At 36.2% G+C, this 15,064-nt stretch overlaps 1 protein-coding gene across 1 annotated transcript; it reads right to left on the bottom strand.

Annotated features, from left to right (window-relative positions):
* Positions 1 to 1,327: 1,327 nt before the first annotated feature.
* On the bottom strand, positions 1,328 to 14,881 carry LOC103969179 (multiple RNA-binding domain-containing protein 1). Its single transcript, XM_009382644.3, has 15 exons — positions 14,489 to 14,881; positions 14,298 to 14,405; positions 13,566 to 13,680; positions 11,880 to 12,664; positions 11,645 to 11,776; positions 10,394 to 10,486; positions 10,155 to 10,272; positions 6,952 to 7,275; positions 5,854 to 5,918; positions 4,158 to 4,329; positions 2,552 to 2,656; positions 2,376 to 2,477; positions 2,085 to 2,258; positions 1,743 to 1,877; positions 1,328 to 1,656 (listed from the first exon to the last, which is right to left on the bottom strand). Coding segments are annotated over exons 1-15 (2,580 nt in total). The 5' UTR covers positions 14,491 to 14,881; the 3' UTR covers positions 1,328 to 1,506.
* Positions 14,882 to 15,064: the final 183 nt, after the last annotated feature.

The following is a 15,064-nucleotide window of genomic DNA, read 5'->3' as shown; positions in this document are numbered from 1 at the left end:
AAAGAACCCCAATCATGTTGAATGAACAAGGTTATCAAATCCTTCTATTGAATCTTCCGATAAGGATTAACCCACTCGTGCATCACTCTTTCTTCATGTTGTATGCCTCAGAGAGAGAAGAAAAAAAAAGGGTCAGACGATTGTGGCATTGGGTAGCCACCAGCCACCGTGGTGACAGATCCAACACTAAATAAGAGGCAAAGCAGATGACAGAGAGAGAGAGAGGAAGAGTTGAGGTGCTGTGAGCTCTGATGCCGAGGAGACAGACACAAAGGCTGTTCCCATCACATGCTCATCACCTTCTTCTCAGCTTCACTTCTTTTCATTCTGTTACTCGAGTGCCTTCAACCAGAGATAATGTCAAAGTAGGAGCTTTTCCTTTTTGCTTATACGCCCCTACCAAATTATCGATTCATTTATGAAGCTCCAAAAACATTTTCATTATTGTCCCTGTCGTACGGCATCTCCACAACATTTGCATTAACCTTTGTCATATAATATCTTTGATGAATCAACTTAACTTTTGGTGGCAGCCCTGTAATCATACATATCATACTTAGCTCTGAACAAGTCACATATCATAGATAGTATCGATAGGCGTAACATGCATTATATAAAATATGTACGGTATATTTAGATCTGACTCCAGTTTCGAAACGATGATTTTGAGGAGGATTTACTTCAATTTGAAGATATTAATGTAGGGTTTTTTCAAGATTTCAGGTGGAGAGCGACTCGAACTCATCGTCGGTGATATTGATTGCCCTCGCTCACTGTCAACTTCATCGATGAGGAGGATTTGTTTCGATTTGGAGATGTTGATGTAGAGTCTTTTCAAAGCTTTAAGGGACCACTGTATTGCAAGGTGGAGAGCGACTTGGACTCGTCATCGGTGGTTGACTGCCCTCGCTCACTATCAGTAGGATATGCTTCGATTTGGAGATGCTAATGTAGGGTTTCCCCGTGGCTTCATGGGGCTTATGGTGGTTGACCTCCTTTTTTTTTCTTTCTTTTTTTGCTTTTTTCAACCATCGAACCGGTGATTTCGAAAGAAAAGAATCAGAACTGAACCGCCTTCAGATACACTCCGGCTTGATTGCACAAAACAATTTAAAGGATAAAACATTTTTATTAACTATGGCAAAAATTAATTTTCCAGCTTTTATTTTAACTGTTCTTTAGCTTTTATTCCTTTTGGTCCGCAGTCAGAAAGATCACTACATGCATGTTGGTTGGTTTAAAACATTCTAGAAAAAGAAAATTTTTATTTCTCTCAATAAATATGATCTAAAGATCACGATATCAAGGCTCGTACCGATGTGCTCTATGACGGCAAAATTGATGAGTGGATTCTCATGAGTAAAGTCAAATTAACCCTTTGTGCTCTATGACTCGGTAAATACAGAAAAAAAGATAAACAAAAATACATATTTCGTTTGGCCAACATAATTCCCTTTTGTGTGTCGATACAATGAGAAGTAGATATCATAATCACATTTAGGAACGCTATAGCATTCTTGCAAACTTCTCGGCGCTTTCAACCACAGAAGTGGCTTTCCTTTTCTTGGATAAACCACCATTGTCAACTCCAAACTGGGCAGCAGCCCTTGCTCTTAGTTCTTCCATTGTTTCTTTCTCTTTTGCTCGCTCGAGGACCTAAAGAACAAAAAATAAAAAGTTAGCCAAGCTTCATGGGCAATGGATTCGCACGTATATGAGGGGATGGCTGTGAAGGAAATTACCAGATGACGACCATAGAGATGCGTGCTTGAAAGATTCTCCAATGCATTTTGTGCCTCTTGCTTAGTAACGTACTCCACAAATGCATAACCCTTATGATGACCACCGAACTTCACTGGCAATCTTAAACTCTTGATCTGCAATCAGAGCATGATTTAAAAGCACTGGAGTATGGAATCATGTAATTTCGACCAAGTAATTCTTATATGCCAAACATATTTTATGAGGTGGAAATATCTACTAAGGATTGTCACCAATAGTCAAACAGATATCCCCACTATCAATAGAGATTTTTGAGAACTTCGAAATGCCATATAAGACAGTAATTGAATACATAACAGTACCTGACCAAATGGACTGAACAGCTGCTTTAGATCCTTTTCGGTTGCCTCAAATGCAACATTTTTTACCATCAATGTTGTTGAGCTCTTATTCTTCTCGTCTGTTTTAGGAACCTGTCCAGCTTTCTTGGAATGACAAAGTTGCATTATAAGGGCATGCCCATCCAAAACAGTTCCCTGGAGTGTAAAGTATAAAGAGCTATTATTAGACGACAATTAAACAAGAGAAATAAAGTCATTTGATCTGTGTAAGTTTCTCTGTTGAGTATCTCCAAATAGCAGCTGGTATTTTACCTGTAAATCCTTGCATACGCTGGTTGCAGTTTCCACAGAATCGAATTCAATGAATCCAAAACCCATGGAAACATCCTTTCCCTTTTTTTGGTGCTTTTTTACCTAAAAAAACAGGAAGAACATTTGAAAAGAAGAATAAAGAGAAGAAAACTCACAATCCAATCAAGAGAATGTACCTTTACACTTTTTATTGTCCCATTATTCATTTTATCACTAAAATGTTTCTTCAGAGTGTCATCAGTTGTCTTGAAATTCAGGTTCTTGACAAATAGTGATCGTGACTGGATAACAAGAACAAAAATAAAAAATAAAGAAAATATATCCATCTTCAAAGGTTAGCAACGAATCTATTCAACTAATTTTTTCAAACCAAAAACAGATTTGACAATTAATTTAGAGAAACACAAATTTCTGGGAAGGTTCTTGAAATTGTAATGCTCAGTAAGACTCAGGTAGTACAAAGACTAACATAAAGGATTAAGTAAAAAAAGAATTATCCATTAAGGTAGAATATGAAGATTCTGTTCAATATAAATCCATGCAGATATTCTTTTTATTGCAAAAATACTTCAGAACAAGTACCATGTTCACATGAAAGTATCAAGGCTATCAGCACAGGTTAAAAGACGATGAGAGGATGTACCTCATGAATAACAAAAAATTGTGTAACATCAGGAGATGAAAAAGAAACATTTGTGTTCATGGAATTTAAGGCCTATTAACAATAATTTGGACTTTCATATTTGTGCTACATTATCAAGGGATCATTCTACAGGCATTATCAGGCATTAGGTTACTTGCACAGTGATAACTTTAGAGCTATTTATACAAACTGGGTTAAATTAGGTTGCAAACGCCTTGATCCGATGCCAACTCAAGTTGAGCTTTCCTGACCTAAGCCTACTCTGAGAACCAGTAAACTCCATCCAATATGAGCAAACTTCAGTCTGGGTTCAGGTTAGCCCATAAGAGTTGCTGCCTTGAGTTCCTATGAAGCTAAAGGTGGAACCTAGAAGAGATGATGCTTTTAGCACAAAGTAAATGTCTCCGACTATAACCAAAGTCATTTATTTGGACTGAGATATAGACATTCCCATATGCAGACATGGAAGTTCACAAGGCACTAATCTGTAATGCATAAGACATTATTACTAAAACCACCACTATGCTTGGAACTTATCAGAGAACAGTCTTAACAATAAATGGTGGAAAAGAAAGTAAAAAGTGGTTAATGGACCTGCCTGTATGCAGATGCGGCCCATAGACTGCACAGGAAAAGAAAGTAAAAAGTGCTTTCCTTGTGTATACTTAAACATGTGGTCTGCGTATCCATAATGCAGATGCAAATGCCACATATGCAACCAACATAGCGGACCAGATGTATTAATTTATCCATCTTGATCTAGTGGATCAAGCCTATTAACAGATTCTCTGAAACCATTTTTAAGTTATACCACGAATCAATTTCAAATATTAATAATTATTTTTTCATAAATTATAATGTCACATGATCAGGGTACCAAAAGTTTTTTCATTTGATTATTTTACTGAGATATGCTATATACTTTTGTTTGATAGAGTATCATGAATTAGGAAGGATGAGATGGCGTAGTAATTCCAGATTTGAGTGATCCTACGGCTGAACGAAATTGACCTTATGACTAATTTAATATTTTTTTAAACTCTGGAAGGGCACAACTTTAGCATGGAAAGGAAAGAAACAGATGATATTAATTATAATTAAATTTGTAAAGATAACATGTGCCTTATAGACCGTCGCACCTCCATCTTGTCAGGATCAATCTCCTCTTCTGGTATTCCTTCCACACTTTGCTCTAGTAGAACTTTCTTAACATGTTCTTCACCAATTGCACTAATTTTCTCCCCATTCTGTGATTTTGGGTTAGAAGACAAAATGTCACCAGGAGCCCATTCCAAGTATAATGGAACATCCCTACAAGTTGGGAACATTATAAAGGAAAATTAGTAACAGAGAAGATACAGAAGTATCACATCCAAAAGTCTACCAACAGAATAGGAAACATGGAGAAAAAAACATAAAAAATGTTGGTAGCATAGGAAACATGGAAGAAAAAAACATAAAAATGTTGACTGTTGACGCATATCTTCAGAAGCATATGAAAACATATTCATTCATTCACAAATATGAATCAAATTTTAGAGAAATTACAAACTACAAAAAAAACTTTACTGTCGATTCAAAAAAAAAAGAGAGAAATATAAGATAGGACACGAAATGCTCAATCAAGTATTGTGTCCCTCTCTCAATGAGACTTTTCTTATGAAATCAACAAAATAAGTTTCTCATCCTTTACAGTATAAGCAATTTATCACAGAATTATAACACATGATGTAACAAGATAAGGCAAGAAAATAGAATGTCAACTGATGTGTTCTGAAAGTTTTTTGTTATAACAAATATTCCATAATATGAACTCAACTTTGTACATATTTTATGATGGTCATTTAAGGAGCCAAGAAAACTACCATAAGCAGTCAACTTCAAATTAACTTTTGAAGCATATAAAGCTTATTATGTATATAGTTGGTGCCAATAAGTCCCAGAGGAAGCAAAAAACACTAGGATATGTAGCTACAAAGAAATACTGAATTGTTTTGAATTTATGGTCCTTATTGGACCTTTAGTGGTAAATCCCATTTTCTTAATGTTAATCATTGCTTTCTTGCAACATCTTCCTTTCCTTTCTTGATTCTAACATTTTTTTTTTATTTTTTCTTTCTTTGTCGGTTTGTCGCATTCATCTGAATATGCATCCTTCAACTGTTTCTAATACAAGAAGTTGATGGGAACTTCCATTTGTGTTTTATAGATTATTATTCATAAATTATATTGCTTCATAGTTACACTCACACCGTGTGTATTCTGTCCTCAAACTGAACCTGTCATGTTGTACCCAACGCAAGCTATGACCTAACTGACAATTTGGTGTACTGGTCCAATTGCATGTTTACTGCAGTTTTGGTGTAAGTGCCACTGGGACACAAACTGACAATACCCATTGGTAGACATGATTCCACAGTAGGGTTATAACTAGGCAATTCTCAAATAGCAACCCTCCTCTTTTCAAACTTTAACTTTTTAAAAGCCAAATAAATAAAATGCTCACAACAAGAACAAACTTCCTCCCAATTACGACTAAGATGACATTAAAAAAAATATCCATGTTTAGGCTTATCAATTGTGACTACACCTTCCACCATATGGAAATTGTGATCATAGTTGTTGCTTCAGCAACAAAGGGAAAAATATGTTAATTTACAAATTAAATTTCCTAAAATCTAACCTTTCATGTGGTATCCAATACTAGAGATTAACAACGGTCTTTTCCTTAAATAAACACCCATAAGACATAATGGAATGTACATTAGAAAGTGCTTGAACTTTTCAAATTTCTTTTTAAATAGAATTTAAAAAAGGATTAATCAATGAACTTACTTATATCGCTTATATGCTAAACCCTTGAAAGCTGCACGAGCTTCTCCAGCTTCAAGAAAAATTACCTGAGAGAAACTTCAGTTTAAATCCTAAAAGGTGCAAAAGACACTTCAGTTTAAATTACACGAGCTTCTGTTCGTAACTACATTTGGTATTAGACGTAATCAACATTCCACAATGAAAAAAGTCATAAAATGACATGAGTAATTAACTGTTATCTACACCGCTGTATTGGGTAAAGCAACAGTTTGATGTTTCGCAGGATGAAGTTGCATTTAAGGTTGAAGGCTTTTAAGTTCACTATTTGAGCCATTTAGCTAACAGAATTGCACATGCTGGAAAGCCATGCTATGCCATGCAAATACTTGGAGAGTGTAGGTAACCTAATGGAAGTGAGGAACAAAAGAAAAGCCAAGGGTTGAAACTTTAAAGTCTATTTTGCTTTTCTTCAAGTATCGAGCACCAGCTTCAGGAAGCGAATAACCCTCTTCGTGCTGGCATGGGAGAATGAATATCATGTGAAGGAATCCAATTCTGTAGTAAGATGAAAGTCAAGAGGTGCAGACTGCTCACACCAATTGTGTATGATGAAGTTCCATCCATTGATGACGAGAAAAAAATTAGCAACTAGATGATTGACTATTCTATCCTGAGAGTTACATAAAGGACATATAGGATTATGCCTTGGAAAATCTCAGATTATGGATTTTATGGTGTATGCATAGGTGCTTGCATCTTCCTATTGTTGTATGAATTTGTATTCTCCACAATTAAGCAGTTGGTAAAGGGTTTGTGCAAAGAATATCCCCTACTTACCCCATAATCATATGTATCTGTCACTGACATTCCCACAAATAATAGAAGTAATGTCATTGTGAGGTGCAACTACCTGATATGTAGGAGAAGGACCATAGAACTGAAGATGAATAAATGTACATCAAATTTTTTTTCTTAGTCAGGACAGAAGAGAAATTATCTTCCAAGATGATTCCACACTATCAAAATTGTTTTATCTACATAAAATATCAATCAAAAAACAACTGAACAGTTAATAATGCATAGATAGATAATAAAATGGCTGAAAATTGATCATCATACCAAGGCCAATACTCTTGTTGGTGGGAGAATAATTTTATCAAGACTCCCATATTTCCCAAACATGTTAGCAAGATCTCCTTCACTAGAATTATAAGGCAAGTTCTTAACCAATATCACATGATTGCTTCTTTTGGTATTTTCAGTCTTCTTAGAAGCATGTTCTTCCAATGCGATAATGTTAATTCCAGCATTAGAAAGAGCTTTCTTAGTTTCTGCTATCACATGTGTTTCCCCAAGGGCTATGCGTACAGCAAGATCATCCGCTTCACTGTCAAGTAGATCACTCTTCTTAATGCCATGCTTCCTTGCTATATTTTCAACTACCTATGCAAGATCACGAGTTATATTGAGAAATATGTACATAAGTCATTTGCATTTATGAGACATAGCAAACACATCAACAACAATTAGCTACACTACAAACATACATGCAAGAACCAAGAAAAAGAAAACTTAGTGATGTCCTGTTGAGTTGCTAGTGATCAGGTTAATTTCAATCCTACTCTTCTCTAATGTTAGTAGTTCCTCCGCATCCATCATTGTTTGCTCAATCAGATAGAAACGATTAACTTTAAGAATAGAAACAGGCAGCAAAAGGTATCTATCAACCAAGATCTATGCCACTCATCCTGTAACAAGTAGCACAAATAGCAACACCAGACATTAACAAAATATGCTGGTAATGACTCTTATCCTAATTCTGTTTTAGGATTAAAAAATAGCAACACCACAATAGGTCTTAAAAAACAAGGAATTTTTAGTTTTAAGTATTCATATATTGGAATACATATTAAGCCTATTTAATTTGCAAAACATGCGTCGAAAAAGTCATGCAACAGATTGTCTAAGTGAAGCATTATGTTACAATAAACTTCTGAAACTATAAAAAAAAAAGTTCATACATCTATACAATAACGTACAGATTTTTATTAAAATTCCAATATAACAATACACTGTTGGTCATAAATTTTCTCCTTTGATTCAAAATTGCATAGTAGTATAGTACTTAGTTATGGTGTAGAAATTACCAACTTATACATATTCTTTACATAATGCACACATCACAAGTGAATAGGATCAAAAGAATTCTTTTTTATTTTTGTACTTTCACATCTCAATGCCCCAGAAAGAATCAGTTTATACAATCAAGCAGAAAGAAGAACATCACAGATCAGAGAAGCATACAGCCTATATGTCTATGGGTATTGATGAACCATAAGAATTTTTGCAACGCATGAGAGTCATATACTCAACAACAGATAATTTTCTAGTTCTAAAAAGGTTAACATGGTTTCTAACAAAAAGGAAAGCAGTACAACACCATCAATACCCAAAAACACATTCTCAATTATTTTAATATCAAAAGAAACTTATAAGGGAACAATGTTTGACCAAACCTTCTGTGGGTTTCCTGACTTGCAAGACTTGGAAAAAATGTGCAACATGGATTAAGGAAACATTTGTTCAATAACCAATACACCACAACTTGTCAAAAGTTGAAGCTTCTGATCTGGCTCCTTTTAGACCAAAAACAAATCCTCTAAACCAAAGTTCTAAGTCTCAGTACGGTACCAGATTTGGTAATCTAGCAGACCAATTTGGTTCAGGTGTACCATGTGTATATTGATCTCTACCATAAAAAAGCAATACCAACTAGTTATCGGTATTTGACGCCTTGATCTAAAAAGAGAGCAACATCAAGGACCTACAAAAGAGTCCAATATCCTTACTGAACTGGAATCAAACAGGAAGCTTCAACTGGTTTAAACTGACTAGTTTTCAAAGCATCATTCCAACAATAGTTGAAGCTTTAAATTCAACTGCAATTATACATAGAATCAACTATCAAGGATCTCTGCTTCGCCTGGACCGGTATGAAACAGGAGGTACACACCAGTACAGGCGTGGACTGCCCAATTTCAGATGGTCCAGTCCAATTCAATATAAAAACAAAAAGAAGTCATCACCACCACTGCTGTTCACCTCGCCACCACCTACCTCTCTGGTACGCTCCCTCCTCTTCCTGCACTGCTCCCCTTCTTCCTTTCTCTTCCTCCACTGTCAACTTTTTCCTTCCTCTTCCTCCTCCATTGTGCCTTCCTCTTCTCCTTCTTCATCTTTGAAATACCAATACGTACTGGTATATCATGTATCGATACACTGGTAAGGATCAGTATGTACCAATCTGACCAACGGTTGGTATGGGTACAACACATGATATAACATTCCTTGCATAGTATTCATCTTCTCCTCATTGTAACCATCTCCAATTTCTCAATGCCAGAAGTTACATACTGACAAAAGATGAATTAGACACAAGGTGATAAGGAAAAAAATTGCAAATTATCTGAAAAGCAAATTTGGCACCCTCACACAACATTTCTTTATCGTAGAGGGTCATACCATCTTAAGCCATAGGAGATGTGAGAGCAAGGTTTTAAATTATATATTGGCCATTATTATCGGTCTGAGCATGAACCAGCATGTGGAACAGTCCTTTACAGGAGGTTCTTGATATGGTTCATTAGTCATCGAGTGATAAACCCAGTTCATTTTTTATATTGTAAGGTTAAAGTAACCCCTAGCACTCTTCTCTCAATCTACTGCACTGACTCAGGTAGCCTGCTGCTCGTGCCCTCCGCCGGCTTATCGAAAACCACTACTCCTTTTCCTCCTCTTCCTCCAAATCCTCTTCTGCTTCTCCTCATATACCCCTCCTGGTACTTCAATACACTGGCTCATATCAAACGAGGACTAGTATAAGTATGACACCAAAATTTTAACGATGTGTGAGACTTCTAATACCTTGAAGAATAAGGACATTGACTGAAGCACACTCAGTCATAATTGTTTGCACTTTTGCATATTCTGCAGTGCACTTCAACGAGAAGTCAACAAAAACGAAACTCTTATTGTCTCACTAATGAAATCAATTCACAGGTAATTGCAGCCAAGACATAATAATTTGAAAAAAAAAATCCAAACCTTGAAATCAGCAAGGTGATATATCATCTTGCCATTTCTTCCTCAAATGGCTGAATAAATGGGTAAGGAAAGAAGCAGGCACATTAATACTTTAATCAGAAAAATAATGATGTCAAAACAAAAATGTAGCTGAAGCAAGGATCATATGAGAGCAATGGGCACAACATCAGAATGGGCCTTTAAACTTATAAGGATTTATATCTGAAATAGAATCATACTGTGTCTGGACGCATAAACAAACTATTCCATGCTCGTGTATCACCGCTAGCTTCAGATGCCTTCTTCTGTTCCTCACGTTGCTGCTTCAAGCTCTTTTTAGTAGTGGCATGATCAGACCTTGAAGGATGGTGAAAGAAACAGATATCAGCAGTTCACATAAGAAGATAGGAAATTGTAGCTTGTATTCCTAAAAGCCTTGTGCCAAGAAAGACAACACTATAATGAAATATATGCTTACTCAAGTTTCTCAGAAGTTGAATTTTTAGGTTTTGCAGGCATAACATGTAACAATCTGCCTTGGAATATTGAGTTGTCCAATTCTTCCAGTGCCCTATAACAAAGAATAACTTAATAAGCATGCCACATAATTAACAAAACTAGAATTACTGAAGTAGTTAAACAACAAATATCTGATGCTATGCTTGAAAAGCCACATATCTGTGAATTCAAAGTTTAAATCAAGACCACTTGAAGCATGAACATTTGTCAATGCACAAACTTGATCTTTAAGAAGATCAAGATGTGACACAAGTTTTCAGCTTCCAATGGCAAGACACAAAGCATGCTAAAAGAGTATGATAACGGATGATGCCAAAACGAACAAGCACATGACACGTAGCACAAACTATGCCAGGGTTGTCATTCCAAGACCAAGTTGTTTTAAGTCATGAATGTTAGATTTAGAATTGGTATTCTTCAACATTTGGCATATGAAGAATTAATGTAAAACATAAGTATCTAAACTGCAACAAAATGCTGAGAACACATTTTTAACACTTTTAGTCAGTTTATGCATCAAAATTTGGCTGAAGGTGAATGAATGATCTCATCCTAGGGAAAAATTTACATCCTCCTACTTTCATTGGTCCCATTTTTTATGTAATCACATTCAGGAAGTAATAGGTCCTAAACAAGAGAAAGTAATACAATCAATTAAGTGTATTGCACCTCCACTCCATGAAGCACCAACAAGAATTCAATTGACCTCAATGCCTAAACAACTTTTAATCACCTACTTCATCGGTGTATGTAAAACTTTCCTAGAGCTTCAAACAAAATACAATTCTAGGTTTGTCTAACAACCAAGTCTTATCCATCTCAGTATGCTTGTTCACAGTTCACACACACACAGCTTTTAACATTTTTCCCAGATCATCTTGGCATAATACATCACCAATAATCAACTAGCACTAATACATCAGCTGATGCCATCATGGACATCAACTTCTGTGAAAGAAATATTTTGCTGTGGCAGATGAAGATGAAATTAAATACACCTAGTACTCTTTTTCTTTCATGTGTTAGCAAGTGATTCTTCTTTTTGCATGATTAAAAAAACAAGGGAAAAGTAGAGTTCAACCACTGGTAATAGAAAATAACATACCAAATCCATAAATAGACACTACTTTAAATGATACCTTTTACATTATTAACTAAAAGTGTATATTCATCTAGAAAATTAGAATTACTTTTCAGCTAATATAGTTACCTCATCGCAGATTCTGTGAGTGTGTAAAACACATAGCCTAGTCCTTTAGATCGTTTTGTATCTTTGTCAACAACAAGATGAACCTCTGATAGATCACCAAACTGACTAAAGAGTTCTGCCAGATCATCTTCACTGCATATCATTAACAGTAAATTGATATAATCAGAAGAAAATAAAGGTGAAAATAACCATTTAGCACAAGATCTTTCAAAAAATTAAGATAACTTGATCATACGTTGCTGTGTATGGAAGATTGCGAACAAACAACCGACCAGTTTCCATTGCCGGCTTGTTCTCATTATTAGATGATGTGTTCTTAATATCATTGTTTTCTCCATCAGAATCTTTTGAAGATTGCTCTTCTATCTCAACTTGTTCATACTCTGTGCATTTCATACCTGGTATATCAATTGTTTTATCTTTTGCATCTGTTTCCAGCAGTTCACTGAGCGATTCTTTTTCATCTTTTTCTAAATTATCATCATCAGTTTCTGAATCTGACCAATTTTTCTTAACCCTACTTTTAAAATATTCCATATCCGTTGTGGCATCCTCTCCATTGAATTGCTCTATGGGAATTATTTCAGAAGACTCTATTTGTGTAGGGCTAGATGAAGTCCCATGGGCTGTCTCATTTTCCCCCTTAACCCCGTCAGTCTTATCTATTTGAGCAGATTGCTTTTTCTTAGTTTTACATTTCTTAGTTTCTTCCTCATCAGCAATTCCATCTGGGACAATCACATTAGAAGCACCCAAAGAATCATTAGCCCACATCTTTAGTTTGGACCGTGGCTGCATAATCTGAAGAAATTCTTTCAGTTTAGGATCATCTTTTTCACTGCGTTTGGCATCTTTTGACATAACAGAAAAGGATTCTAAGCCTTTGGATGTTGAGCCAGACAAACTTTGATCTTTTGTAACTGAACTATCCTTGTTTCTATTTGTTAAAGGATCTACTTTCTTTGTCGAATAATGACTCCATGGACGATGAATATTGGGGTCACCAACTCGACGAGCAACCTGCAATGGACAACTATTTTATGTAAATATCAATGCTTTTCAGAGTAAATACTGTGCTACAAAGCAAAACAAGAAATCTTAGACAGACAGAGGGATAGGCCTTGAAGAGAATGAACTCTTCTCTTTCAATAAAAAAGGTGCTATAGGGAAACCATGTTAGGATCACCAAATAGTTAGAAACTAAGGTTTTTGTTTTTAGCTACATTATAAATAAGTCAAAAGTAATTTTCATGATGTAGTACAGTGTTCAGCATATCTTACCAATAATCATGAATGAACATGATGAACTTGGATTATCCAAGGACATTGCCCTTCACAGAGGTGAATTTCAGATACTAATCCATGTAGTTGGGCACAAATAGCTTGGAAATCAAGTGGATGAGTGACAGACCATACACGAGTAGGCAGCAGACAAAAAATCAATTACTTTAATGGGGGCCAACAGCATATGGTACTGACAAGGTAGCTTTTAATTAAACTGGCAATTTCTATTTTTTCTGTCGAATTTTAGGATAGAATATATAACATTAAGCGTTAATCATATAAATCAATACAATTTAGAAAGTTAGATACAAACTTCTCAAAAGAGTGCATATGATTTTTTTTGCCTACTTTATTGAAGAAGAAAAAAACTCTTCAGAAAAATATATTAAAGAAGTCTAAGCAGGAAATAAATTACTTAAGCTTTGGTTATGCAGATGCCAGATAGCATTCAACTCCATGCACAAACAAAGCCACCAGCCAAGAGATAACTTTGTGTTTAAGTCCCAACCCACTAAATACCAAAACTAATGATAGAATCTTTGATGCCAAGCACAATCAGGTCAGTGGTATATACCATCAACTATAATACAACTAAATAAAAAAAGAAAAAACAAGAAACAGAGGGATCATACAGTACCTCACATGTGATTTTCAATGTATCCATGTAAGAATTGTTAAAGTAGTTGAGAGCGTCTTCAGCTTCCCTCTCAGTCCGGAACCCGATAAATGCAAATTGCCTACTCTTTCCATCTCTAACAGAAACAAAGGAGATTATTCAAGTTTAACATATATATCCCAAAGCCACAAAAATTACTATACAAACAAAATATGTCATCTCAGAAGATTTTTTTTTTTTTTCTGTTTCTTGGTTTTGAACTGGTCACCGGGCAGATCATTAAGTGACAAAAAGAAGCAAATAAGTGAATCATATCAGGTTCTTGATCCACTTTGTAAAACGATGAGCTATTTAAATGAATGAATGAAAGCCAAACAACAAAATGACTAATCTTCCAATAATGAATGAAAGCCGGAGAAGAACATTCAAATTAGAAAAACTAAACCCTACCAATATAATGTTTGATGAGCAATGAATGAAGGAAACTATCTACTTGTATAGCGCAAGAAAATATTTTCCCAATTATTAAACTTGTCTAAAGAGCAGGTTTTCTATCTAAAAAATAAAAATGCGTTGATCCCGTGAAGAAATATGGAACCTTTATAACGCACAAATTCGCTACTCCTGGAATATATGGTTGGAGCTTATCAAAGCTCGACGAACAAAGATATATCCAAGGAAGCAAACATAAACGATGCAACTACTATATAGAGTGCATCATAGAGCAACAGAGCAATTCATTGAATTTCGTACTTGGTGCGCATAAGCTTGGCATCGGTGACCTCCCCCTTCTGAGAGAAGAATTCCCGGAGGCGATCCTCGTTGACGTACTTGGGCAAATTCTTGATGCAAAGCCGAGACCTGCAGACGATTTGAAGGAGAATTATTCAGAGCAAGGAGGGAGGCAAAGAACTCGGGAAAGAGGGGAGGAACAAGCCACTCACATCGTAGACAGCGGTAGGGTTTTCCCAGAGGCGATTCGAAGTGCAGACACGAGAGAGATGGCGGTAGGGTTTTCCTAGGGCAGCTGTTGTAGGAAACTCGCACCGGATCTGACGAGAGGCGTCTCAGGGTTTTGCGAATCTCAAAACTCTCCTATTGCACTTCTGGCATCGCACGGTGGGCGTGGAGAAGAGAGAGCTCAGTTATAGTCGTGTAGTCGTGTTGAAAAAGCCTTGACGAGAGGCGTCATGCCGCATCCGTAGAGGATGAGGGCTGGCCGATAGGAGGGTGTAGTCGTGTTGAAAAAGCCTTGCCGGAGTCAGTTTTCACCACCTTAACGCAGTCGAGCACGATGAGCCGGACGAGGGTTTTTGTTCAGGTTTATGGCCGGCGCGGGCGGTAGAACGAACCGCGTTGTCTCGATGAGATCCTTTATGGCGTAGCTGGGGAGCCAGTTGGGCACAATAGGGTTTGCGTCGGAGACGATTCCGGTTAACTCGAGTTCACTTCGGATCAAACTAAGAACTGATTCTATCAGATCACGAAAGCAGCGCAAACGTACTTGAGTTCAAGTCAAG

Source organism: Musa acuminata, chromosome BXJ1-10 (genome assembly GCF_036884655.1).
Source record: "Musa acuminata AAA Group cultivar baxijiao chromosome BXJ1-10, Cavendish_Baxijiao_AAA, whole genome shotgun sequence".
NCBI lineage: Eukaryota > Viridiplantae > Streptophyta > Magnoliopsida > Zingiberales > Musaceae > Musa > Musa acuminata.
Note: the sequence above shows the minus strand (reverse complement) of the source record. Positions and strands in the feature narration are given on the sequence as shown.